Source organism: Cibotium barometz, chromosome 37 (assembly GCF_041138505.1).
Source record: "Cibotium barometz isolate CiBa-2024 chromosome 37, ASM4113850v1, whole genome shotgun sequence".
NCBI classification, from domain to species: Eukaryota; Viridiplantae; Streptophyta; class Polypodiopsida; order Cyatheales; family Cibotiaceae; genus Cibotium; species Cibotium barometz.
The window spans coordinates 22,456,068-22,479,482 of record NC_141082.1 but is presented as its reverse complement, the minus strand read 5'-3'; the positions used below and the strand labels follow the sequence as shown (position 1 = coordinate 22,479,482).

The 23,415-nt window shown below is 44.6% G+C and overlaps 2 protein-coding genes across 2 annotated transcripts in view; one reads left to right on the top strand and one right to left on the bottom strand.

Moving 5' to 3' along the window:
* Positions 1-23,415, top strand: part of LOC147617076 (P-loop containing nucleoside triphosphate hydrolases superfamily protein) — an 85,436-nt gene that overhangs the window by 15,042 nt on the left and 46,979 nt on the right. The window lies entirely within an intron of this gene.
* Positions 7,694-10,458, bottom strand: LOC147617077 (uncharacterized). Its single transcript, XM_086776275.1, has 4 exons — positions 8,938-10,458; positions 8,498-8,840; positions 8,245-8,406; positions 7,694-8,110 (listed from the first exon to the last, which is right to left on the bottom strand). Exons 1-4 carry the CDS (start codon positions 10,398-10,400, stop codon positions 7,694-7,696), a joined length of 2,385 nt encoding a protein of 794 aa, XP_086632401.1. The 5' UTR covers positions 10,401-10,458.

The window sequence follows — 23,415 nt, the reverse complement described above, 5'->3', positions numbered from 1 at the left end:
CCTAGGTTTAGGAGACAGGTCTTGAAGAACTTGAACATTGGCATGGGTGCTAGCCGTAGGCTAGCCCATTGCCCAGTCGGTCAGCTGTAGGGAGACTAGGCCAGCACTAGGCAAGCCATTGCTCAATTGGCCAGTCCCATAAAGGCCTGTCGACCAGCAGCAAATGCAGCCAGCCACACATAGGAAAAGCATCATATGGAAACTGATCAGCATCTGTGTGTTCATATATAAGTACCTTCAGTCCCTTGCATAAATCATCTCATATTTTTTGCAAGTGCCAAGGTTCAAGGGCCTAGACAGCCAGGAGTCAAGGGCAAGGTGGAAGGTGAAGATCAAGGGTCATCTTCAGGCTGAGAGTTACCTCAGCCAAGTGAAGGGCCGCTAGCTCGGTTCAGTCCTGGTTATTTACAACGAGTAGTCAGTCATTCTACTCATTCAATAAAGCAAATACACCAAACGTGGTGGGGGCCCTTCAGGGGGTATTTGGGACCCAATTCTGTGTATTGTCTCTCTTTTCTCTATGCATTTTCACTCTCATTACATTGTGCTATACATTGTCAAGAACAAAGGTGCTGAAAGCTATTTAATCCTCGTGTGTAAGCTTCCACATATTATAGTGGTAATTGGGCTTTGCCTTTTGGTGAAGAGATTCAGCTAAGATTTTTTTTTTCCCCGCTTGTGTGGTTAGTTTATAGAGCACTCCCTATTCCGGTGTGACTCCTGTCGCTCGAAGGATGGTTGGTATTGAGCCGTTGGAACGCGATCGGAAAGGTCTCCCACACATGTACTGGATGGTTTGTTTGCGGTTAGGAAGAACGTTAACCACTACCACTATGGCGACCTCCGACGATAAGAGAGAACAACTAATCTAGGAAGCGATGTCACTTCTACAGCAACGGCATAAGGGAGCACTGCTCTCAGTGGGGACCAGATGACATTGATGTTCCAGAATTTCATGCAACTCATAAAGCAACAGGGAGATCAATTGCTTGAGCAAAAAGCTATGATCCAAGCCCTAGAGAAGCCATAACCTTTTCCAGCCTCTTCTTTCCCAATTCACTTTTCCCTTTACCCTTCTCCTTCTCATGCTTCATTTTTGTTGGCATTTCTTCCATTGATACTTCCTGTGGAGGTCTGCTATGCGGTGGAGGCATATGTGATGGCCCAGGATCCTTCTTTTCACTACCACGGGTAACCTTTTTTGATGGCCCTCCTTTCTCATTTTCCCTCTTACGCTTTTCCTCTACCTGTGCCTCATTATTCTGGCATTTTGCAATGTATGCATGAACAGATAAAGAATCCACAGGCTCTTCCCAGCCAGTCTCAAGACGTATACAGTCACCTGCCTCATGCAAAGCCTGCTTAGACACCTTCTTTGACGCAATTAGTTCCATTGTTGATGGCCAAAAATCTTCATTCTCATAATCTTCATCATTCTCAGATTCCTGTTTTGATTGACCAGCCTTTAACCCATAGGTTGCTGCCTCAACCATAGAGATGGCATGGCTAGCAGCCATATCCTCAACCAATAGCTTTCTTGAGCGTGCAAGCCAGGCTTCTTTAAAAATAAGTGTGAGCCTTGAACCTTATAAAAGTGCACATATCTTAAAAAATCAAATATGTACAAGGGAGCTTTCACATGTTCCAAATAATATATACACATTGCTAATAAATATGAATATCGTCCAAATGAATTAATGGCACTTGTTGTTACAAAATTAAATATTATTTGTCGACATTCAAAATCGGTTATCTCAAGATATTATCAGCCCGCCTCCATTATTATGTCCAATGATCTGTACTTGCATCAACTAAGCTAATTAATTAATAAATTAATTGATTAAAAATAAACATCCATATGAAACTTCATATTAATAAGATGATGCAACTAATACTTCCTCGCATGTACGGATTCACTCGCGTACAAGTAAAGTAAGCTACGATTGCCCGGATTTAGAAAGGCATTCCAATCTAAACCTGTCCAGGAGAATTCATAACATAAACACCTGGGAATAAAATATTCCATGAATTCTTTTAAGAATCCATAAATAGCACAACATGGGAATATATAAAATATTTCATGAATTCACTCTCATAACATGCCTCAGGGGTGACAAGTAATTGTCCTCAATTGTCATAAAATCATCAATAATAATCATGGACTAGTATCCTTGTAAGATGCAATCAAGGATGGATAGGTGACGAGGGCATGATGAGGTAACCATTGAGAATCTTCGATGGGATGTTCTTTATAATGTTTGGTGTTGGCTATGGGTATTATGACGTAACATGATTTGTGGTCGTTTGTGCATATTTTTGTCCATTCGTCCTCTTGTTTATCATTGAAGATATGGAGTAATGCGTGAAATAAATGTGCATTGCATATAGAAATATATGTGAGACGCAGACATTCAGCCATAAGTTGTAGTAGCTCGAGTAGTAGTTGTTGATTTTGAGGATTTGGATTAGTCATTGCTAATGGTACTAATTGATCTGGCAAAAAAAAAGAAAGTCAAAATATGTTAGTCGTAAAAGAAATATGAAATAGCCAATGAGGTGATAGCTCAAGTGGTGAAGGTGTTTGCCTAGGACCAAGAGGTCCCGGGTTTAAAACTCCCCTTGATGCTTCTTTGGCGGCATCGCCTATGGGCGAATAATTAAGCGCCTACGGGCGGTGACAAATTGGTAACTAGAAGAGGATCTTGGGCCTAAGGTCAATCGAAAAAAAAAGGAAAAAAGGAAAAAAAAGAAATATGAAATAACATTACCTTAATTTTATTTGGCACATGTAAGTTATCGAGAATGTATCCAATTTGCTGTGGAAACTACATTGTTGAGGAAATAATTGTGTATTTTTGTATAAAAGAGTGAGCTATGGGAAGATAAAATAAATTGAGATTCTAGAAAATTGAAAGAAAATTTTAAGACTTTTAAGGTAAAAGCTTTAAACAATTTAAAACTTTGGAAAGCTTTAATAATTAAGCTTTAAAAGCTTTATTAGTTGAAAAGCTTTTAGTGAGTAGGCAAAAAAAGACGGGTCAGTCGGTTGGAGCGCTAAACAAAGAGAGAAAGACCGATAAATCGACAAAGAGAGGGAAAGGAGAAAACGCTAGTGAAGAGAGAGAAAGTGGAGGTGGAGATGCGCAAAAGAGAGAGGAAAAAATAAACAGGTGGTAGCACGTAACAGAGAGGGAGAGATAATTTTAAAAAAAATATTTTAAATCTTTTAATTCTAAAGATTGCAAACTTTTAAAGCAAAGCTTGTAAAAGAAAGAGGAATCGTGCAGCATGCAGACGGTATTAGAAAATGTAATTTAGGAAGAAGAGTTCGCCCGTTGCTGTTGAGAGGAAGGAAAAGATGAATTGCAATAGAAGACCTATTTAAGAGTGGTTTGCGGGCCTCTGGGTTGGGAGAAATTCATCTGCGGCGGTGGCTGATTGGAAAGAGGGATTGAGAATAGAAAAACCACTTTGGGATTTTGGGTGGTTTTGGCAGGTTGTTTTCAAATTGGAAAATTAGTATTTCATCTTGGAAAGAAAAGATTTATGGGTTTTTGTTACCTATTGGACAAAAACATGCCTTTCTTGTAAACCTTAGACTTTCTGTGCTTTGTATTGAATTTTATCTTTGGCCAACCTCTTCCACTTCTTTATCCACTAGCTCTTCACCGCTTTCAATCAATTGCAGTCACTCTTGGCTTTCTTGTAAACCTTTCTGTGCTTTGTATTGAATTTTATCTTTGGCCAAGCTCTTTCACTTCTTTATCCACTAGCTCTTCACCGCTTTCAATCAATTGCAGTCACTCTTGGCTCTGATACCACTTTTGTGGGAGGTTGAATTCATAATAGTGATTGCAATAAATAAAATATTAAGAATAAATAGAAGAAATAGGATAAATAAATACTCAATACACAATGTTGGGTCTAATTTATCTCCACATAAGAGTGAGTCCACACTTCCTCTTGGTGTACGTAAATATATTTCATGGGATAGCTTTTGGGACTAAAAAATAGTATATTTTACAAATATGTTGACTTCTTCAAGAATAGTATTCTTCAACAGTAGCTTGCTTTAAAAATAGCTTTCTTGAGCGTCTAAGCTAGGCTTCTTGAAAAATAGGTGCAAGCCTTGAACCTTATAAAAGTGCACATATCTTTAAAAATCAAATATGTACAAGGGAGCTTTCACATGTCTTAAATAATATATACACATTGCTAATAAATATGAATGGCATCCAAATGAATTAATGACGCTTGTTGTCACAAAATCAAATATTATTTGTCGACATTCAAAATTGGTCATCTCTAGATAAGCTCACCTTGCATCAACTAAGCCAATCAATCAATAAATTAATTGATTAAAAATAAACATCCATATGAAACTTCATATCAATAAGACGATGCAACTGACACTCCCACGCATGTACGGATTCACCCGCGTACGTGTAAAGTAAGCTACGATCGCTTGGATTTAGAAAGGCGTCCCAATCTCAATCCATCTGGGAGAATTTATAACATAAAGACCTAGGAATAAAATATTCCATGAATTCTATTAAGAATCCATAAATAACACAACATGGGAATATATAAAATATTCCATGAATTTATCCTCATAACAGCCCAAGCCCTTTTGCTACATAGGTGGCCCTGAAATTTATTGTGTTGTTTGACAACGATAGTATGGAGAATGTGATTATGGAACATGTTGCTCGGTTGGCCCGTTTTCCATTGGCTTTGGTAGACAAGCAGGTAGAGGGACTAAGCACATGTATGACGAGGAGTATTAAGTTTGAGGCTTGTAGTGCTAAATTAATCATGTAGGGCACATAATTTGTGCAGGATTTCATGGTTCTCTCTCGTTGGTTTCACAAGTTTCATCCAAAAATTGACTGGGAGCGGCACACTTTTTCAGATTCTCTCTAGAATGTATGTGTCCAAGGCTCTTCTGATCATCAAGTGTGAGCTAGGGAAACCTAACTTTCCTCATGCAAGTTAAACAAGAAATTGAGAAAGGTGCACATTGTGCGGTGATCTATATGTTCAGATCACCTAGACAACCACCAGTGCTTTCAAGAAGTACCAGGCTCTAGATAATCGGTTCTAGGAGATTTTTCTTCGGGACAATCTCCCTCCCAAGCTTTCCTTGTCTAGATCGGAGGATCACAAGATAGATCTCCTCCCAGGCTTGGAACCACCGAGCAAGTTTCCAAGCAAGGCTACCGAATCGGAGTTGGACCACCAACTCCAAGAATTGTTGCAAGCTGGTTTCATACGTTCTAGTGTGTCTCCTGAGTCCTTTTGTAGCACTGATCCAGTCGTTAAGAAAAATGATGGATCTTCTAGACTTTGTATGGATTACCGTGCTCTTAATAAGTTGATAGTCAAGAGCAAGTTATCAATGCCTTGGATTGATTATATCTTAGAGAGGCTGAATGAAGCCAAGGTGTTTTCGAAGCTTGACCTGAAAAGTGGATACCATTAGGTACGGATTGTCGATAGGGACATCCCCAAAATAGCATTCCGCAGTGAATGAAGCCAAGGTGTTTTTGAAGCTTGACCTGAAAAGTGGATACCATTAGGTACGGATTGTCGATAGGGACATCCCCAAAATAGCATTCCGCAGTGAATGGACACACTACAAGTTTGTGATCACGTCCTTCGGATTGACAAACGTCCCGGAGACATTTAACTGCATGATGATGTGTTTTTAGGGACTTAATTGGAAAGTGTGTCTTCATTTTCTTAGATGACTTACTTGTATTTTTAGCTACAATAGAGGAACATGACATTGACGTCGAAAAAGCGATGAAGTTAAAAAAGCTTTATGTCAATGAAAAGAAACCGGAGTTCTATTTATTCGAGATTCGTTACCTTGGATATATTATTAGTGCCGATGGCATTCGATTAGATCTTACCAAAGTAGCAAGTCGTTAGTGAGAATTCGCTAGGCGTATTCCACCCACATCGACAAGTTTTCTGACCTCTTGACAACTCTCATAGATCTACTCAAGGGTGTCAAGACTCGTAGGTAGCATGTCCACATAACTCTGCAGTCTTTCAAGGGCCTCAAGGTTGCTTTAGCAGAGGCTCCTTGTTTAGTGCTTTCCTCATGGGATGATTCATTCCATGGTGATGGAGTAGATTGCCATTGGAGCTGTTTTAGCAGAATGGTCATCCAGTTGCTTACATGTCTCGTAAGTTGATCCCTATTGAGAAGAATTACTCGGTCTATGATCGGGAATTCCTTGCTGTGATTGAGGCCTTGAAACATTGGAAATATTTTCTATATGGCGCGACTTAGGTTCGCACCGATCATCAAGCATTGGGTTGACTTTAGATAATGCCAAGTGTACCATATCAAGCATGGCTTTTGTCACGTGCACGCTTGTGCCATGGCTAATCTTCAGCATGAACATCTTAATCCTTGATTATGTTAGCACATTCATCCCCAGATTCTGCTCATTTATGGTGCCCATTTGGTCCCTTTTGCATGGTCCTTGCTCTATAAATAGTGGGTGTTGGCCTCTCATCATTCATTCAGTCTTGTACATATTTGCTCCCTGACTTATGAGACTTGTAGTGTCTCTTGCTCGGGACTGTTTTGCTTCAGTATATTCAGCATAGTTTGCTCCATCTCTCTCTCTCTCTCTCTCTCTTGCACTCTCTGTTCAGCACATTCTAGTGACCCTTTGCTTCCGCTATGTGCACTCTTTCTGGTATCATCGCTCCCGGTTTTGCAACCTCCTTTCTGCCCTAGATGCAGCCCTGTTTTCAGCACCTCTCCTTTGCGTTTTCTCTCAGATCTGGCGCCCTTTACTGCTGCGTTTTCTGGACTGAACCTGCTGGTCGCTTCGCTTTCAGATTGGCTTCATCAACTCAGCCGTCAGGTACTTGTTGACCAGCGTTTTCTTTTCCACGTGGAGTTTGGGACATAGGCGGCCTGTTTTCTTCAGGACAGCAGCCTTCTATGCTGCGTTTTCCTCTCCAGTGGGCTTGCTCCTTTGCAGAGGGGGTCTTTGGTGTTGCAGGCTTTGGTGGCACTCTTGGTACCTGTGGAGGACACTTCTTCTTCAGAGATTGTGCATTTTCTTGAGGAGAGCCCAAGCTACTGTCCTTGTTGTTGCCTTTCCCTCTTGCACCCTCTTACAGCATATTCCCAAGCCCTGTGTGGCTGCCTTTCCTTTCTATATCAAATCTGCATTTTTTGCTTCCTTCTTCTGGTGACCTCAAGGTTGGAGGTACAGTCGACAGAAACTTCTGCGTTTTTTGCTACCCGAGGATTCTCGGGTGCTGTCTAGCCTCATAGGGCTGCGTTTTGGTGGGAGCAAGGTAGGTCCATACGTACGGTACGTATGGTACGGTACGAGTACGGTACGCAGTACAGTACGGTCTTCGAGCAAAAGTACGTAAAGTGCGTCAATATAATATATATATAAATTAGATCCACTAGTACATATCATTGAATGTCATTCATGAAACATAAACTTTGAATGGTTTAAACTTTAAACATTGAACATTGAAAGAGTAGAGATTCAAGAAGGATACAAATGAACATAAGGTAAAATCATGATTACAGAAACTCTGAGCATGCGCAAAGCGCTACAAGTAAAGAAACCAATACAAAGGACACGGGGGAAAAAACCTCTCCTAAAGAGAGTAAAAAGTGCCCCGGTCAACCTAGGTCCTGCAAAGGCTACTCATCATCATCAACACCTGACGATGAAGCTGAATCAGATGGGACGTCTCCATCGGTAAGGACATTCCCATCAGAATCATACTCAGGCTCTACATAGGGTACTCTCTCATGATCATCTAGCATCTCCTCTGTAGCTACTGTCGATGTCTCCGCATGTGATGTGGTAGATGTGCGTCGTCCTCGTCCTCGACGAGTCCCGCGCCTAGCGCCTCGTCTACCTCGCCCGCTCGACTGCACAACATGCGCATCACCACTGGGCTCAATGTCATACGCCCTGGAAGAAGCCCGAGTCACCCTGCGGTCTATACTCTCCAGCTCTCTGTGCAACATGCGAATTATCTCCTCCTGCTCGTTTCTCAATGCGGTCTGCGCCTCTTCTGCGGTAGCAACGTGCTCCAGAGATAGAGGATCAACCTGTCAACAACAATAAACATGTTCAATGCGAATTGTCTGTGACCATGGCATGCCAAAAATGCTGGCAGCTGCATGCATCATAATATTGTTACTTGTATATACTAATGTCTACACTCTATGACACAATCAGTCACCTGTATAGGATGCTCAAGTTTCTTAAGATTTTGAACCAATCGAAGATTGGCTCGGCAATAAACCAAGCGTTCCAACTGGCTGGTCTTGAGTTTATTGCGGATCTTTGTATGAATAAGAGAGTAGGCACTCCAATTACGCTCACACGCACCAGCTGAACAATCCTACAAGTAATAAAAGTCTTAAAGTAATCAAAACCTATTTATTATCACACATCGTTTTCCAAATTCCATTTAGGGAGTTATTGTCACTCACTTGAGAGAGGACGCGCAATGCCACTTGTTGGAGTTGGAATGATTGATAACCATAAATCAACCACCAGTTAATCGGGGCCTTTGCCTCGTCTTCCTTGTTGCATGAGGTTCTGCTAAAAGCGGCACCCAAGCTATGCATGTAGGATACCATGGAGTTGTTTACCTCTGACTGCTGCTCCTGAGGATAGGTTGCCTCCAAGTACATGTCGCGCATGGTAAGAAGCTCTGGATTGCTTATGGTCTCATCCTTTCGATAAAGAGGATGAAGGAGTGCAGCCATGCCATGAATTGGGCGAGACATGTACTCCCAACGCGTCTCTATAATCTGATTCAGTTCTCTAATTCTAGAGAGGAAAAAAGAGTCAAGACCAAAGTTATAATAAGAGCAATTTAAAATGATTGGTGCGATAAACATGTGACGTGCACTTGACAATGGCTTACCTGTCTTGAGACACCACTGTGGACCGGCTAATCTCTAGCCGCATCCTCCTAAACATGTGGTAGAGGAGACCCATGGTAGATCCCTCCATGTCTGTCATGCGCAAGAGAAAGAAGAGCGGCTTCAGCAACTTGACAATCTTTGCTGTCTCCTCCCAAAAATTCTCGTCCAAGATCTTACGTTGGACATACTTTGTAGGCTCTGAATTGCAATGTCGTGGATCTTTCCACGTTGGATCAACCACAGTGGCTTGTAGAGGATCATGGAGCCTCTGCAAACGCTCCAAGACCATGTATGCATAAGCGAATCGAGTCTTGGAAGGCCGTACCATATCAAGCCCGGGGCTCTTGCTGCGAAAGAGCGCCAATGCTTTGTGTTTTTTTCTGAAAAAGGTGGTGATGCGATTGGCATCCGCCAACACTGGCTGCACCCAAGTAAGCTTCCCCACATCCTCCATTAATAAATCCAAGCAATGTGCAGCACATGGAGTCCACACAATGCTTGGGAACTCACCTTCTACCAACTCTCCCATCCTCCTACAGTTGGAGGCATTGTCAGTGACCACCTGTACAACATTTTCTGGACCCACCTCTATGATGGCTTGCCTAATGTGCTGATATATAAATTCAGCTGTAACACTCTCACCTGCCTTACCAGCATCCACCGCACGCAAGAAATAGGTGCCAAAACATGATGATACAAGAATGTTTATCATGTGGCGCCTTCGGATGTCGGCCCATCCATCAGACAAGATGGTGCATCCAAACTTTCTCCAGCTGTCCCGTATTGGTTGCAGCGCCACATCTATCCTGGCTTTCTCCTCATCTAGCATGCGTGTCCTCATTTGTTTGTATTCGACCCCGTGCCAATCCTCGCACGAACCCACAGCGGCTATTGCTTGAACCATCTTCTTCCATTGGTCCGTGCGAAGCACATTGAAGGAGATATTGCATTGTATAAGTGTGCGTGCAATCTCTATCTCGGCAACCCTTTGCCGCTCCTTTACCCATGCGGTGCTAAAGATGCGAGATGGGAGAGTGGTCTGCTGTTTAGAAGAACTATCACAATGCATGTCGGAACCTGCACCTTCCTCCATAATGCTCTCCTCTACTCTTGCCCTCTTTCTACTAGGCTGCCCCATTGCACTAGAGGATCCTGTAGCAGCCGTTGGATTAACAAATGCAGCTCGAGGAGGAAGAGGATCCAACAAATCCTCGTCTTCAGCTGCCATGGCTGCACCCTGTGAAGCCTTCAAATTTTGCTCGGCTATCACCTTATTTGCTATGTCGCGTGGCACAGATTTGCAAGCTGAAATGCCATTGCCACCGAGACCCGATACATGAGAGATGAGGCGAGTAACTGAACTTTTGAAGTCACCTCCACAATACCGGCATCTCCATTGGTTGCTCTTCTCATCATCTTGGAGTGTGTGAAGCTTCCAATAGGCATGTCGTTTCTTGCCCATGGCACACAGAGAGAGAGAGAGAGAGAGAGAGAGAGAGAGAGAGAGAGAGAGAGAGATGTGTGTGTGTTATTTTGGAATTTGGATGTGTGTGTACAGTGTACACGCTTGTCACTATGTGTGTGTGTGTGGGGGGGGGGGGGGGGGGGGGGGGGGGGCAATGAGGCTATGAGCTCTTCAATGTCATGTGAATGTCAAATAAAAAGGTTGAATTTTCATGTTGACAGTGTATAATGTAGAGGTATATGGAGAGAGAGAGAGAGAGAGAGAGAGAGAGAGAGAGAGAGAGAGAGAGATTATTCAACCTTCAGTCGTGTGTGTGTGTGTGTGACATGTTTGTGTGTGTGTGTGTGTGTGTGTGTGTGTGTGTGAGAGAGAGAGAGAGAGAGAGAGAGAGAGAGAGAGATTATTCAACCTTCAGTCGTGTGTGTGTGTGTGTGACATGTTTGTGTGTGTGTGTGTGTGTGTGAGAGAGAGAGAGAGAGAGAGAGAGAGAGAGAGAGATTGCTTGCAGCCTTGTTGAGTGTGTGTGTGCGCGCCAATACTCTGCGCGCTGCTGGCTGCATGTGCGCGTTGTTTTTTTTTTCATTTTTCTTCCCGTTTTTTTTTTCTCTCTCCCGTTTATTTTTTCGTTTTTTAATTGGGCCCGTTTTCTGCAGCCCGCCGAACCCGTTTTTTTTTTGTTTTTTTCTACTTTAAGTTTGGCCCTTTATTTGGGCCATGCCTTATAAATAATAAAGGCTAATGAGCCCAGCGGCGGCCAGCCCAGCCCCGCCCCAAAAAAATGACGACCGACGCGCAGCATTAAAGAGACGACGCCGCGTGGAAAAAAAAAATAGCACACGCCCCTAACGTTCCGTACGTACAAAAACGTACGTACGTCTAGAACGCCTCACATCCAAGTGTACGCGTACCTGACCCAACCCTGGGTGGGAGGAAGGGCCCTATATCAGCGTTTTCTGATTTGGACATTTTTATCTTATGAGGGTTGGTCCTATTGATTGGATCAATGATGACAACTTCAGATTTGGCTCCCGTACCACTCTCTTGTTATTTCCTTGATGAGGCAGACAAGTTGGATGGTGGTAACTTTCAGTCATGGAAGTTGCAGGTTACTTCTATTCCTAGGGAGTATTGTTTGGAGTTTCTCTCGTACAAGAATTGGTGCTTGCCGGACCTTGCCTCTGCGGAGGATGTGTGTCGGTGGAGGAAGAATGACGGACAGATCTATGGCTTTCTCCTCTTGAATTGTCAGGATTCGGTTCTTCGACACTTCATCTATGCTCTTGATGATGCTTCTACTTTCTATGTGTGGCAGTTGCTTTGTGACCTGTATGGTGATGCCAGTGATCGGTAGATGCTTTCTGCTTCTGGGTGCTCTGCAACCAGTGATCTTATGGATACTTCTTTTGGAGATGTTCCTGCAGGAGTGAAGGATAGTGGGCCAGTTTTGCTCATTGCATCTGAGGAGTTTGTCTCTCCTGTTGCCTTGCCTTCAGTTTCTGTGCATACTTCTCCCTGCCAAGATGATATTTCTGGTAATGTTTTTGAGGATGACAATGGGCTGTCTTTGCTCATAGCGTCTGAGGGGGATTTTTCTCCTATTGTTTCGCCTCCGATTCTTTCTTCGTCAACCAGTGACCAGGATGTGTTGCTGGTCCCTTTGCCTTCTATGGAGGAGCTTGCTTCTTCGCTCTGTGATGCTATTGAGGAGGCTACTACTACTTCAGTTACCACTACTGTGAATGTTCCTATTTCCCTTACTCTGTGTGAGGATTCTGGATTGTGGTCAGGTGTGTCCGTGACCATGCCTGGGACACAAAGGTACTTCCAAGGATTGAAGGATTGGGATTTGGATTTGGTTGGGCTTGTGGAGTCCCGACATCAGTTTTCAGAGGGGGCAGTTGAGTTCTTACATTTGGCTACTCTTGGTACAATGTTGGAGCAGATGGACTCTATTTCTTTTGAGGAGGGTGCTATTATACAGCATTTGGCTACTCTTGGTACAATGTTGGAGCAGATGGACTCTATTTCTTTTGAGGGTATTATCTTCTTGGAGCTACAGGCTTCTAGAGATTCCTGTGACACTGTGTTTACATTTGGGCTTGGCACCGATATTTGGAGCAGCACGACGCAACCTTCATGGTTGTTTTCTTCTAGAGGAACAGTGTACCTGGTAGCTTGTTCTGTTGCTTTTGTAGCTGAGTTGCTGTGGAGATTGCTTGTGGAGCTTTCTTGGTACCTGTTGTTGCTGCTTTCTTTTGTCTTTGACAGAGGACGACTTCTGTGATTGGAGAGCTTCTCGGAGTTATGTACAGCATCTAGTGCTGAGAGGGGGTGTTAGCACATTCATCCCCAGTTTCTGCCCATTTATGGTGCCCATTTGGTCCCTTTTGCATGGCCCTTGCTTGCGGGCTGGCCACCCCTTTTTCTAGTATTTTTTTGGGATTTTTCCCAGCATTTTTGGCATTTTCCAGTCGGCATATTTGCAGCTCCAGTCGGCCATATTTGCAGCTCCAGTCGGCCAGCTTACCTCTACTATAAATAGTGGGTGCTGGCCTCTCATTGTTTATTCAGTCTTGTACATATTTGCTCCCTCACTTATGAGACTTGTAGTGTCTCTTGCTTGGGACTGTTTTGCTTCAGTATATTCAGCATAGTTTGCTCCATATCTCTCTCTCTTTTGCACTCTCTGTTCAGCACATTCTAGTGCCCCTTTGCTTCTGCTTTGTGCACTCTTCCATGTTGGCACATTCATCAATAGCGGTGCTTGGTACTAGCATCCAACTTGTCTGCCTCATCAAGGAAGTAACAAGAGAGTGGTATGGGAGCCAAATCTGAAGTTGTCATTATTGATCCAATCAATAGGACCAACCCTCATAAGATAAAACTGTCCAAATCAGAAAACGCTAATATAGGGCCCTTCCTCCCACCAAAACGCAGCCCTAAGAGGCTGGTACCAAGCCCGCAGATTGTTGATAGCGGTGCTACTGCTCATATGACACCCCATCGAGATTGGTTTGAGGACTTCATTGCCAGATCAGGCGAGATCACTTTGGGTGATTCTTCTTCTGTGCCAGTGCATGGACATGGCACTATCCCCATCTTCTGTTCTGACGAGGACAAGAGGTACTTCTCTGACGTTTTGTATATTCCAGATTTGGCTTTTAACCTTTTGTCAGTGAGTGCTCTCACAGCTTCGGGTGCGGAGGTGATCTTTTCTCGTTATGAGATTACCATTCATGATAAGGCGACTGGTAGCATCTTGGCTTAGGGAGTCCAAGATAGTGGTCTCTACAAGTTGACCGCTCTGCTTTCTTCTGCTCTTTGGCATGCTCGGTTTGGCCATTTGAGCTATCAGCTTCTGCAGCGAGCTTCGAAGGATGGGTTGGTTGAGGGATTACTGACCATCAAGGCTCCGTCTTCTGCTTGTTCCTCTTGTTTACAGGGGAAGCAACACCGAGCCGTCTTTCCGAAGGAGGCGACACACAGATCTTCGACATCACTTGCTCTCATTCATGGAGACTTATGTGGTCCTATGAGCACTGCGTCTTTGAGTAAGGTGTTGTACATGCTCGTGATGGTGGATGATTTTACCAAATATACTTGGGTTTTCTTTCTAAAGACCAAGGATGAGACTTTTTAGCACTTCTGTGATTGGAGAGTTGAGGTGGGAAAAGAGACTGGTCACTCGGTCAAGGCTCTTAGGACCGGCGGAGGGGGTGAGTTCACATCCTAGGAGTTTAAGCAATATTGCAAGACACATGGCATTCGGAGACAGCTTACTACATCATATACTCCATCACAGAATGTAGTTGCCGAGAGGAAGAATAGGACCATTATGGAGATGGCCCGTGCTATGCTTGAGCATTCTTCATTACCTCAAAGGTTCTGGGCTGAGGCGGCTTCCACTGTTGTCTACATTTAGAACAGGTCTCCTACTGCTGCTCTTCCCGATAAAACTCCACATGAGGCTTTCCATGGTGAGAAGCCCTCCGTTGTTCATTTCCGGATATTTGGGTGTATGGCGTATGTTCATGTGCCTAAGGAGCATCGCTCCAAGTTGGACTCCAAGTCTCAGCGCATGACTTTTCTCGGATATAGCACTGTGTCCAAGGCATATCATCTTTATGATCCTCAGGCCGGCAAATTTGTTGTGAGCCGTGGTGTGGTGTTTGACGAGACTCCTACATCTTCAGAGGGGGGTGGTGAGCTTCTTCTTCCTCCACACCTCCGTCTCCGTCTCCGCCTCCTTCTCCTACTCCTCCTGCTGCTGCTTCTGTTCCACCTCCAGCTGTGGATTCTCAGTCAGATGATGATGACTGTGCTCCTCCTCCAGTGAGTTCGAGCAGATCTGTGCCTGGATGGTATTATCAGACAGTTCGTGATTCTGGGTTACATGAGCTACCTTCTGCTCCTCCGCGTGGTTCTCTCCGGCGTTCTTCCAGAGTTATAGGGAAACAAATTCATGAGGGCAACATGTTTGTTAATTACGCTCTTATGTCCACTATCATTAATGGTCCTTCTGATCCCACTTCTGTGGACCATTAATGGTCCTTCTGATCCCACTTCTGTGGACGAGGCTCTTTCACATGAGCCTTGGTGTCGTGCTATGTAGGCAAAGCTGGATGCTATCGAATGGAATGGCACTGGGATTTTGGTGCCTCGGCCACTGCAGCGTAAGGTGATTGGTGTGCGTTGGATCTTCAAATCGAAGTTATGAGCTGATGGCAGCTTGGACAAGCACATGGCGAGGTTGGTTGCCAAGGGTTATGCTCAGCGCCCTGGTGTCGACTTCAATGAGACCTTCGCTCCGACGGCCCGGATGACTACCATTCGCACTGTTCTTGCTCTTATAGGTTATCATAGATGGCCCGTTTTCCAGATGGACGTCAAGTCGGCTTTCCTGAATGGAGAGCTTACATAGGAGGTTTATGTTGATCAGCCGGGATTTGTTGTTCCAGGCAAACAGGATCACGTGTACTGGCTGAAGAAAGCTTTATATGGTTTGAAGCAAGCTCCGCGGGCTGAGTTCTTTCAGGGTGAAGTAGCATCAGCACAACCTGTCGGCAGCCATCGGGGGCTCTCAGCCCATAGTCGGCAGGCCCTAGGTGAACTAGACAGTAGGTGGCTAATGCCCAGACAGTGGCCGATAGCAAGGGGTAGTAAGCGCTGCATTAAATAAATTAAAATATGAATTCTTGTCCAGTCTACAGGCCAACAGCATGGCGACTGGCCGACTGGCACTCGAGAAACATTCAAACATACATAAGCATTAGACATAATTCAGCATGAAGCAAGTCATTTTCAGCAGTTTATTCTTTCCATAGTCAGTAGAAGTCATGTAGAAAGGGGCCAGGGTCACCCCTATGGGGCTGACCAAGGCTTAAGTCATGTACAAGCATTAAAGCAACCTTTTTGTACCATATGAATAAAAGAAAACCCTGAAATGCAATTCCTCTTCTCTTCTCTCTCCTTTGTCTTAATCATCTTAATTCAGCATCAATGTTCTTAATCAGGCTTAGGGATGTGGGGCAGCACAGCAAGGCTTCTGTGCATGCAACAGCTTTGGTTGAAAAGAGTATCAATTCCTCATGAAGTTTCAAGACCGAGAGATGCATGAAACGGTTTGGCTTGACAAGAACTTCTTTGAAGACTCTTGGGCATTATTGATGGACTATTTGGAGGCTATGTAGTGTGTGGGAGGATTAGAATTAGGGTTAGAGTTCATGTGGGAGACATACACAGAGAGAACAAGGGAGAGAGAAAGAGAGAGTTGTGGGGATAAGTCAACTCATCAAGTGAGTGTGTGACTCCCCTATCACACATGTATATTGCACTAGTACACATAGTGCACTTAGTACATTAAAAGTACTAAGTGTACTATGTACTATAACTTATGGGCTTGTACACACTATAAGGGTGGGCATTATGCCTTTACCCCAACAACCTCCCACTTAAAGGCAAAGTGCCCTTAAGTAAAGGAAAAGAAAAATCAGCATGTACATGATAATATACAAGGCCATATCAAGGCTGAAACTGGCCTCATCCAATGCCCATCAAGTGTCTGCAATGAGCAAACCGCTCCGGAGGCAAACTCTTTGTCAACAGATCAGCCGGGTTGTCATCCGTATGAATCTTAACAAGCTGAATTTGCTTGTTCTCTATCACCTCTCTGATGAAGTGATACTTCACATCCACATGCTTCGTCTTTGCATGAAAGACAGGGTTCTTTGCCAACTGGATGGCACTCTGACTGTCACAATGCAACAATGGAATATCCCCTGTATATCCCAAATCAACCACTAACCGAGATAGCCATAATGCCTCCTTGCAAGCCTCTGTGGCTGCAATATACTCGGCCTCTGTAGTAGATAAGGCAGTGCACTTCTGCATCCTGGATATCCATGACATAGCACCTCCTGTGAATGTAAACACATAACCGGTAGTAGACTTCCGGTTATCTGGATGACCGGCATAATCCGAATCCGTGTGACCATGCACTAATGCATCCTGTTTGCCAAAACAAATGCACATATCCTGTGTGCCCCATGACACCTTTCACTGCTTCCCAATGCTTCTTGCCAGGGTTGGCCATGTATCTAGAAACCACTCCCACTGCAAATGCAATGTCCGGCCTAGTAGCAACCATGGCATACATGAGACTGCCACAAGCTGAAGCATACGGAATCTTGGCCATATCAACCCTGTCTCTATCTGACTGTGGGCTGTCCATAGCACTGAGTTTCACATATGGAGGCAAAGGAGTACTAGTCTTCTTCCCCCCGTCCATATTGAACCTCTGCAAGACTTTGCCAATGTATTCCTTCTGAGACAAATACAACACATGCTGATTTCTGTCCCGAAGTATCCGCATACCCAAGATGTGATTTGCATCACCCAAATCCTTCATATCAAAGGTTTGATGCAGCCTCTGCTTCAAGGTATCCATCTCCTTACGAGATTTCCCGGCAATCAACATATCATCAACATACAAGATGAGGATCAATAGACTGCCATCCAAAGCTTTCTTGGTGTACAAGCAGTGATCTATGTCACTTCTCCTGAATTTCTGGGATTTCATGAATGTATCAAATTTATGATACCATTCCCTTGGTGCCTGTTTGAGCCCATAAAGACTCTTTTTCAGCTTGCATACAAGCTTCTCCTTTCCACTTACTGCATAACCCTCTGGCTGTTGCATATATAAATCCTCATGGAGATCACCGTGAAGAAAAGCAGTCTTCACATCCATCTGAATCAAGTCCAGATCATCATGCGCAACCAAAGCCAACACAGCTCTAAGTGTGGTCATTTTGACCACTGGAGAGAAGATCTCATCAAAGTCCACACCATATTCCTGCTTGAAGCCCTTAGCCACTAACTTGGCTTTGTATCTTGGCTTTGCATCTGGTGCAACTTTGAGCTTGTAAACCCACTTGCATGGCAAAATCTTCTTGCCTGCAGGCAAATGCACTAACTTCCAAGTTCCATTTTTATGCAGAGAATCCATCTCTGACTTCATGGCACGCTCCCAAAGAGCCTTGTCTACCCACTGTAAAGCCTCCTTATAACATGAGGGTTCCCCACAGTCAGTGAGCATCAAGTAGTCAACCCCTGGAACAAACCTGTCAGGGGCTCTGGAGGGTCTAGTGGACCTCCGTACCCAATGACCATCATTTGCAGGTTGCTGTCCAGCCTGCATATCACCCATTGGTGGCTCCTGTTCCATGCCATAAGGCTGAAAAATCATGCCCGGTATCTCCTCTAACTGTGGTATATCCATAGGGATATCTTCTGCCATCTCTGGCTGTCCATTTGGACCATTTTCAGCACCATTTAAGGGCTGGTTTTGCTGCTGTAATGGCTGATTTACAGCCCTCTGTTGTTGTCCATGATGTCCATCATCATCAAAGATGACTCTGCTAGGCTCCTGTTGCCTTGCAGGCTCCTTATACATGCATGTTTCATCAAAAATGACATCATTGCTGCGTATAATCTTTCTATTCACGAGATCCCAAAGTCTATACCCCGTTTCACCTCTGTCACCATATCCTAGGAATATGCATTTGTGAGACTTAGGATCAAGTTTGGTGCGCATTTCCCTGCGTATGTGCACGTACGCAACGCAACCAAACACTCTCAAGTGCTTGTATGACGGAGGCTTCCCTGTCCATACTTCTTCTGGCACTTTCCCACCAAGCCTCGTGTTAGTGACCTGTTTATAAGGTGAACGGCTGTCATAACAGCTTCAGCCCAAAAACCATGCAGCATGTGACAACATAGAACGAACCTTCTCTTGAATGGTCCTGTTCATCCTCTCTGCTGTCCCGTTTTGTGGAGGATCATAAGGAGTAGAGAGCTCCCTCTTGATGCCTTTAGCATCACAAAAGTCCTGAAACTGTTTGGACATGTACTCTCCACCATTGTCGGAACGCAAAGCTTTCAGTGTTTTGCCAGTTTGATTCTCAACAAGAGCAACAAACTTCTCAAACACTGAGAATGTATCACTCTTCAAACGAAGAGGATAAACCCACACCTTGCGTGTGGCATCATCTATAAAAGACAAAGTATTTTGCCCCTCCCAAAGAAAGCTGAGGCATCTCACATACATCTGTATGCACAAGCTCTAACTGAGCATCTTTCTGTCCAAGAGCTTTCTTGTGGGGGCACTGTAGTTGCCTACCATATATACAATGCTCACAAAATTGAAAACTTGAAAACTTTAGAGAAGGCAAGTAACCCAAACGAGACAATTGCTCTATTCCTTTGACACTCATGTGTCCCAACCGGCTATGCTACATAGAGATTTCCGGCAGCTCGGTTGCATTTACATGAGCATGGTGACAAACACCTGCATGCATAAAGTAAAGAGTGTCCACCTTAGAGCCTCTGGCAACAACCAGTGAGCCCTTACTAATCTTCCACTTTCCACGACCAAATGTGGTAACATAATCAGCATCATCAAGCTGTCCAATAGAAAGCAGATTCTTCTTGATCTCAGGCACATGCCTGACATCATGGAGCATAAGCTGTGAGCCATCTGAAAACACAAGCCTCACATCACCTCTGCCAAGAATCTTGCATGCATGGTTATCACCCAAATAAACCACTCCTTCATTGCCAGCAGTGTACCTGACAAACAAGTCTCTGCAACCTGTGACATGAAAGGAGGCACCTGAATCAATGATCCATGAGTGCATACCATGACCACCTGTAAGAAGTGAATGGGCATCAAGTGAAGACGTAAATAGGACCTCATCCTCATTGCCATCTGCATGTGACACATTGATTTCTTCAATCTTGACTCCACTTTTGCCCTTTGGCTTTACATCTTTGGCTTCATCTTTCTCTTTGTCTTTGCCTTTTCCCTTTTCCTTTTGATCATTTTTCCATTTGTAGCATTGCTTTTTAATGTGTCCCTTCTTGCCACAACAATGGCATTCCAAGTCCTTTTTGGAGCGAGACTTGCTCCTTCCCCGTTCTTGGCTTTTTCCCCTTTGCTGGGATCTCCCACGTGCATTCATTGCATTGGACTTTCCAACAGAGTTGTTTTTCTTGTTCATCTCTTCTTGAAGAAGAGCACCCTCAACATCTGCATATGACAGCATAGCATGCGAATTGCTAGTGGCTGTCCTGAATGTGTCCCAACTCTCTGGCAAAGTGCATAACAGAAAAGTGGCTTTGAACTCATCGTCCATTGCCAACTTTTGATTAATGACCTGGCTGACAATACCATTAAACTCATTTAGATGGGCTGTCATAGACGCCCCTTCCTTCATCTGAAGACCTATGAGTTTCTTCAACCAATACACTTTGCTTGAGGCACTTTGTTGGGCATACAAGTCCTGCAATCTCTGCCACATTCCCCAAGCTGTCTTCTCTTCACGAATGCTGAAAAGTAAAGAGTCTGACACAGACAACATGATAGTAGATCTTGCCAGCTCATCCATATCTTCCCACTCTTCAGCAGTAAGAGAAGCGGGCATTACACCCCTTTCTTTGATAGGCTTGTGCTGCTTCTTCTGGAGCAACACATTATAGCACTGGGTTTGCCAAATATCATAGTTATGTGAGCCTTCAAGCTTCTTGATGTGAAGCAATGAAGAGCTCTCACCTGTGGTTGCCATAGCAATATGCAACCTGTCAATGCCTGACTCCCTGCAAAATGTGCAAACACTGCACCAAAAGCACACAAAGTGCTCACAGTTATTCTCCCAAGCTTTATCTCCCATTGCGGAAGCACGAATGCAACTTTACTCCCACTTTATGTGATGAAATCACCAAAATCTGGTTGCTGCAGATTTAGGACAGCACCTTAAATGTGCTCTGTTGCCCTTCCAAAGTACTGTACAGCAGTACTAAGTGCTCACCAATGATGTACCAAACCTGTACCGGCAAGTACAGCAGCTGAAATTGAACCTTTTCCTCACTCAAATCAGTGTACAGCCATGCCAAAACTTGCACAAAGTTGTGCCAAATCTGTACCAGCAGGTACAATAGCAATAAATGCTCTCCTGGCTGTCCAAATGAGTGAAAATCAGATTTTTACAGTCCCGAACACTGCATACAACAGTTCCGAACAGAAATTGGGCAAAAGCCCCTTGACTGCAAGCTGATTTCTGAGGATTCAAGGCATAAATGTCTTGTCTGCTGCTTTGCCAAGCTTAACAAGTATAAAATCTTGAAAAGCCCCTTGATTTAAGATCAATTGCTGATCATACATGGTACATTGACGCACATAAAGGCATCCAAAGTCTTCACGGTGCTTCCCTCTGGCCACATATACATCAAATACATGAAACCCCCTTGATTTACAGGCACATTGAGTGCTTGTCAGGCATCAACACATTGCCCAAAGCATCAACTGCGAGTGCCTGCATGCAAATCAACCAAATCGGCACAAAAGCCCCTTGATTTGCACTGCAATTTGCTGCAATTTTGCCCGAATGTGCGATTTCTCACACCATACAGCATGTATGAGTGCTTAATTGCACAATTACATCAAAAGCCCCAAATTTCGACATCCAATTTCCTGCAAATTGATCCTGATTGTGACCAATGTCACCCAATTTTGCCAATTTTGCTCAAAAATTGAGCAATTCGGCACCTATACCTGCTCAATTTTGCTCAGAAATTGCTCAATTGCAAGTCCCAAAAAAAAAATTGAAGCAAAATACCTTGTAATTTCTGAATTTTTGTTGCAGGAAAGAGGGGTTTGCTGATGCTGCTGCAGTATTAGTGCAGCATGAAGGACTCCTTTGCAGCAGCTCGTGCGGCTATTGAAGCAGTACCACACTATTGGGAAGCAGGCAGGTTGATGTTGGTGCGCCTGCAGATTGCTGTGCGTGTACGGATGCTAGGCTGCATAGCTCTCCTCGTGGGCAACACAGTAGACGTCTCCTCGCTGGCCTCCTCGCTACCTCTGCCTGGCTGTTGACTACGCGGCGAAGTGATACCAGGAGAAGGTGACGTGGAGTATATCAGCTATGTCACGGCGCTCACGTATTGCTGGCGGCGTTTAGCTCCTCACCTGCTGCGAGCGCTGCTGTTGACGGGTGCCGGGAGTTGTGCGCGCTGGCCTCCTCGCTTATGCGCTACCCTGTAGCCCGCGCCTTCGTACGTGTTCGCTCATTGACGGCGCCTCCGACCGGTAGCTCTACGCCGTCTAACGCCCAGCGCTGACACCCCTTCTTCGCTCGCCTGCCTGCGACCTTCTACGCCATCGCTCCCAGCTGCCTTCACGATTACACGCCTGCGTATGGACACCCGCCACCTGCTCCTGCTCTTTCCGTCAGGCCTCTATTCGGCTGTGGTCATCGCTTCTACCATGTGCACTACACCTCTGTAGCCTTCGCTTCACACACCTTGGCCTTTCCAGAGTATACACGGACGAAAGGGAGTCTTGGGCTTTCTTTGCTCGATCAAACAGAGAGGACGGGCCTGCTCTAGCTTCAGCTTCAGCTACGCGTTTCTGAAGAAACTCAGCGTCAACCCCTAGTCGACCTGCAGGCTCTGATACCAGTTGTGTGGGAGGATTAGAATTAGGGTTAGAGTTCATGTGGGAGACATACACAGAGAGAACAAGGGAGAGAGAGAGAGAGAGTTGTGGGGATAAGTCAACTCATCAAGTGAGTGTGTGACTCCCCTATCACACATGTATATTGCACTAGTACACATAGTGCACTTAGTACATTAAAAGTACTAAGTGTACTATGTACTATAACTTATGGGCTTGAACACACTATAAGGGTGGGCATTATGCCTTTACCCCAACATGTAGCTTCCGTCAAGTGAAGTAGAAGGAGATGTCACGTGCATCCTGCACTTGGTTGCCACTACATATCTGTACAACAACAGATACAAGACTTAGAGTGGTAACTAGCTCTTTTTGAGCCCTTGTCGGGAGGAGTCAGCTAGGGATCCACTGAGCGTCATGGTTAGGTGTACAAGTCCCGCACATTGTCATGGTTAGGTGTGCATGTCCCACACATGAAGTCAGTGCATGTCCCACACGACTTTCTAACCCTCTGGAATGATGTAGAGGTGTAGTGGGCATTTATTAGACTTCCAGCCGGATGCACGGGCACCAGTCTAGGTTCAAGAGACATAGGTCTTGAAGAACTTGAACATTGGCATGGGGGCTAGCTGTAGGCCAGCCCATTGCCTAGTCGGCCAGCCCTAGGTAGACTAGGCTAGCAATAGGCTAGCCATTGTTGCCAGTCTCAAAAAGGCCAGTCGGTCGGCAGCAAATGTAGTCAGCCACACATAGGAAAAGCGATAGCATTTAATGCTAATTTTCTGCAAGTCGTGAGCATATTAAGAGGCCGGCAGCATCATCTGGAACCCAACCAGCATCTGGGTGTTCATATATAAGTGACCTTCAATCCCTTGCATAAATCATCTCATATTTCCTGCAAGTGCCAAGGTTCAAGGGCCTAGACAGCCCAAAGGAGCCAAGGGCAAGGTGGAAGGTGAAGATCAAGGGTCATCTTCAGGCTGAGAGTTACCTCAGCCA

Bases quoted from the DNA above. Each gene is read 5' to 3' on its own strand.
- LOC147617077 (XM_086776275.1), bottom strand. From the start codon at position 10,400: ATGGGCAAGAAACGACATGCCTATTGGAAGCTTCACACACTCCAAGAT. The intron at 8,407-8,497 runs GTGAGTGACAAT...TATTACTTGTAG, and splicing joins CATTGCGCGTCCTCTCTCAA to GATTGTTCAGCTGGTGCGTG. The intron at 8,111-8,244 runs GTGACTGATTGT...TGTTGTTGACAG, and splicing joins AACTTGAGCATCCTATACAG to GTTGATCCTCTATCTCTGGA.